Genomic DNA, 5013 nt, shown 5'->3' with positions numbered 1-5013 from the left:
TATGCATGATAAAAGCACACACAAATATAATTGACAAAGTGGATATTTTACTTCTTCTCTATTACCTTGGTATCAGGTAGCACAAATACATGCTTACAATCAGCTTCTACTTATCAAGAAATTTTATTCATCACACCAATAGCACCAACTAAACCTGAGAATTGTTTATAATGAAAAATTTTTAAAAAGACAAAACTAACATGTCCAAATTAAAAAGTCTTTGGAAATCACAGGTGAAAGATTTAGAATAGCTTCAACATTTTCACACAAATACTTTTAATGAAAAATGTATTTGAAATAGAGCATTATAAATGATGAAAGCTCTGTCATCTGTTTCTTCATTTGCAGCATCACTCCTGTTTGAAATCATGAACATCTGGAACACCACCTCAGATTTCATTCTCCTAGGACTCTTTAATCACACAGGAGCCCACCTATTTCTCTTTGTGATGGTTCTGACGATTGCCTTCACCTCTCTAGTAGGCAATGCCCTCATGATTTTCCTGATTCACCAGGATGCCCAGCTCCACACACCCATGTACTTCCTACTGAGCCAACTCTCCCTCATGGACATGATGCTGGTCTGTACCGTTGTGCCCAAAATGGCAGCTGACTACTTGATGGGCAAGAAGTCTATCTCCCATGCTGGCTGTGGGTTACAGATTTTGTTCCTCCTCACTTTGGCAGGTGGTGAGTGCTTCCTCTTAGCAGCCATGTCCTATGACCGCTATGTGGCTGTTTGCCACCCACTGAGATACCCCATTCTCATGAGCTGGCAATTATGCCTGAGAATGACTATGGGGTCTTGGTTCCTGGGGGCAGCTGATGGGATCATGCAGGCAGCTGCTACCCTGGGTTTTCCATTCTGTGGTGCACATGAGATCGATCATTTCTTCTGTGAGGCCCCTACTCTGGTGCGTTTGGCTTGTGCTGACACAGTTGTTTTTGAGTATGTGATGTACATTTGCTGTGTATTAATGCTCCTGGTCCCAATTTCTCTCATCCTGATTTCCTATAGTCTCATCCTTGCAGCAGTTCTCCAGATGCATTCTAGAGAAGCCCGCAAGAAGGCTTTTGCCACCTGCTCCTCACATCTCTGTGTGGTGGGACTCTTTTATGGAGCTGCTATTTTTATCTACATGAGACCCAAATCGTATAGGTCAGCTAACCATGATAAAGTAGTATCAGCCTTTTATACTATCTTCACCCCAGTGTTGAACCCCATTATCTACAGTCTGAGGAATAGTGAAGTCAAGGGAGCACTGAGAAAGTGTATGGGTCAATGTGCTGCCTTAAATAATGACTAAGATTACATTAATTTACCCCAAATTTCAAGCTTGTACAAAACTGATTATGTCAGGTTTCCTAGAGAAAATTTATATATGCCTTATATCTATAACTGGTACTATTAAACTTTGAAATGCAGACAAAACTGTATATTTTGGTTTTTTTCATGTATAATCATTATTTTATATTATTTTAAACATTTTTTTCAATTTTTTATTAAACCTGTTAGTTAACATACAGTGTAATACTAATGTCAGATATAGAATTTAGTGATTCAAAATTTGTATGTATCATCCAGTATTCATCAGAACATATGCCCTCCTTAATCCCCATTACCTATTTAATCCATCCCTCACCCACCTCCCCTCAAGTAACCATCAGTTTATTCTGTAAAGTTAAGTGTCTGTTTCCTGGTTTGCCCCCCTCTTTCTCTCACTCTCTATCTCTCAGTCCCTCGATCTCTCTCTCTCTCTTTTTAACTGCTATGTTCATCTGTTTTTTTCTTACATTCCACATATGGTGAAATCATATGGTATTTGTCTTTCTCTAACTGACTTTTTTGGCTTAGCATAATACTCTATACCTTCATTCAGTTCATTGCAATTTGCGAGATTTCATAAAATTTATGGCATACACACACACACACTATAAGTTCTTTATTCATGAATGTGTTGATGGACATTAGGGCTCCATAATTTGGCTATTGTTAATATTGGGATAAATATTTGGGGCTGCATGTATTACTTCAAATTAACATTTTTGTATTATTTTAGAAAATACTTAGTTGTGCAATTGCTGGGTCATAGGATAGTTCTACTTTCAACTTTTTGAGGAACCTCCATACTTATTTCCAGAATGTCTGCACCACTTTGCCTTCCACCAACAGTGTAAGAGGGTTCCCCTTTCTCAATCCTCACCAACATCCTCACCAACTACCTTTTGTTACCTGTGTTGTAAATTTTATCTATTATGACAGGTGTGTGGGGTATCTCATTGCAGTTTTGATTTGTATTTACCTCATGATGAGTGATGTTCATCTTTTCATGTGTCTGCTAGCCATCTGTATGTCTTCTTTGGAAAAATGTCTATTTCATGTCTTTGCTCATTTTAACAGGATTATTTGTTTTTTAGGTGTTGAGTTTGATAAGTTATTTATAGATTTTTGATACTAACCCTTTATCAGATATGCCATTTGCAAATCTCTTCTACCATTCTGTAGCTTGCCTTTTAATTTTGTTGATTGTTTCCTTCACTATGTAGAAGATTTTCATCTTGATGAAGTTCCAATAGTTTATTTTTGCTTTTGTTTCCCTTGCATCAGGAGACATATCTAGTTGCTACAGCCAATGTTAAACATGTGAGTGCCTGTGCTCTTCCCTAGGATTTTGATATTTTCCTGTCTTACATTTAGGTCTTTCATCTATTTTGAATTTATTTTTACATATGATGTAACAAAGTGGTCCAGTTTCATTCTTCTATACGGTGCTGTCCAGTTTCCCCAAGACTATATGTTGAAGAGACTTTTTTCCATTGGATATTCTTTCCTACTCTGTTGAAAATTAGTTTGACCATATATTTGTGGGCCCATTCCTGGGTTTTCTATTCTGTTCCATGGATCCATGTGTCTGTTTTTGTGCCAGTACCATATTATCTTGATCATTGCAGATTTTTTATATGACTTGAAGTCTAGAATTATGATGCCTTCAGCTTTCCTTTCATTTTTCAAGATTACTTTGGCTATTCAGGGTCTTTTGTGGTTCCATACCAATTTTAAGATTCTTTGTTATAGTTCTGTGAAAAATGTTGGTGGTATTTTGATAGGGATTGCATTAAATATGTTGATTGCTTTGGTTAGTATAGACATTTTAATAATATTTGTTTTTCAAATCTATGAGGATGGGATGTATTTCCATTTCTTTGTGTCATCTTCAGTATCTTTCATCAGTGTTTATAGTTGTCAGAATACATCTCTTCTACATCTTTGGTTAGCTTTATTCCTTTGTATCTTATGGTTTTTAGTCAATTGTAAGTGGAATGGATTATTTGATTGCTCTTTCTACTACTTCGTTATTGGTGTATAGAAATGCAACTGATTTCTGTACATTTATTTTGTGTCCTGCAACTTTAAGGAATTTGTGTATCAGTTCTAGCAATTTTCTGGCAGAGTCTGTTGAGTTTTCTGTATAGAATATCATGTCATCTGCAAAGAGTGAATGTTTGATTTTTTCCCCTTTCTGATTTGGGTGTGTTTTATTTCCTTTTGCTGCTTGATTGAAGTGGCTAGAACTTCCATCACTATGTTAAATGACAGTGGTGAGAGTAGACATGCCTATGTTGTCCCTGACCATAGATGAAGAGCTCTGTTTTTCCCCATTGAGGATGGTACTAGCTGTGGGTTTGTTTGTTTTATTTTGTTTGTTCTGTTTTGTTTTGTTTTGTTATATGGCCTTTATTACATCGAAGTATGTTCCCTCTATCCCTACTTTGTTGAGAGTATTTACCATTAATTAATATTGTACTTGGCCATTTTTTCCTCAACTATTGAGAGAATCAAATGTTTCTTATCCTTACTTTTATTAACATTGTGTATTAGATTGATTGATGTGCAAATATTGAACCACCCTTGTAGCTTAAGAATAAATCCCACTTTATTTTGGTGAATGATTCTTTTAATGTATTGCCGAATTTTATTCGCTAGTATTTTGTTGATAATTTTTTTAATTAGTTTCAGAGGTAGAATGTAGTGATTCAGCAGTGCATATAAAACCCAGTGCTTTTTACAAGTGCCCTCTTTAATGCCCATCACCCAATTATCCCTTTCCTGTACCCAATTCCCCTCCAGCAACCCTTATTTTGTTTCTTAGAGTTCAGCATCTCTTATGGTTTGTTTCCCTCTCAATTTTCATCTTATTTTATTTTTCCTTCCTTTCCTATATGTTCATCTGTTTTGTTAATTAAATTCCACGTATGAGTGAAATCATATATATTTGTCTTTCTCTGACTGACTAATTTTGATTAGCATAATGCCCTCTAGTTCCATCCACGTTGTTGCAAATGGCAAGATTTCATTCTTTTTGATGGTTGAGTAATATTCCATTGTATATATAGACTATATTTTCTTTATCCATTCATCTGTCAATGGACATTTGGGCTCTTTCCATATTTTGGGCTTTCTCTAGTTTTGGAATCAGGGTAATGCTAGTCACACAGAATGAATTTTGAAGTTTTCCTTCCACTTCTATTTTTTGGTGTAGTTTGGGAAAGATAAGTATTAACTATTTAAGTTTTTGGTAGAATTCACCTATGAAGCCACGTGGCCCTAGACTTTTGTTTCTTGCAAGATTTTTGATTGCTGATTCAATTTCTTTGTTGGTTATTTGTCTATTCAAGTTTCCTATTTCTTCCTGCTTTGGTTTTGGTAATTTATATGTGTCAAAGGATTTATCCAATTCTCCCAGATTGTCCAATTATTTGACACATAAATTTTCATAATATTCTCTTGTAATTATTTGTATTTCTGTGGTGTTGGTTTTGATTTCTCCTCTCTCATTTGTTGTTTAATTGATTTGGGCCCTTTCTCTTTTCTTTTTAGTAAGTCTGGTAGGGGGTGGGATGCCCAGGTGGCTCAGTCACTTAAGTGTCTGCCTTCAGCTTGGGTCATGATCCCAGGGTCCTGGGATCGAGTCCCACATCGGGCTCCTGTTTCACCAGGAACCAACATCTCTT

General features: G+C 36.1%; 1 protein-coding gene across 1 annotated transcript; it reads left to right on the top strand.

The window, feature by feature from the left end:
* The first annotated feature begins 311 nt into the window (after positions 1 to 311).
* Positions 312 to 1307, top strand: LOC123780171 (olfactory receptor 2T8-like). The gene has a single exon (XM_045778958.2). The coding sequence runs from the start codon at positions 312 to 314 to the stop codon at positions 1305 to 1307; it is 996 nt and encodes a 331-aa protein (XP_045634914.2).
* The last annotated feature ends 3706 nt before the right edge of the window (positions 1308 to 5013 follow it).

Source organism: Ursus americanus, chromosome 5 (assembly GCF_024610735.1).
Source record: "Ursus americanus isolate L20-20 chromosome 5, mUrsAme1.1.p, whole genome shotgun sequence".
In the NCBI taxonomy this organism is placed as follows: Eukaryota; Metazoa; Chordata; class Mammalia; order Carnivora; family Ursidae; genus Ursus; species Ursus americanus.
This window is presented reverse-complemented; position numbering and strand designations above follow the sequence as displayed.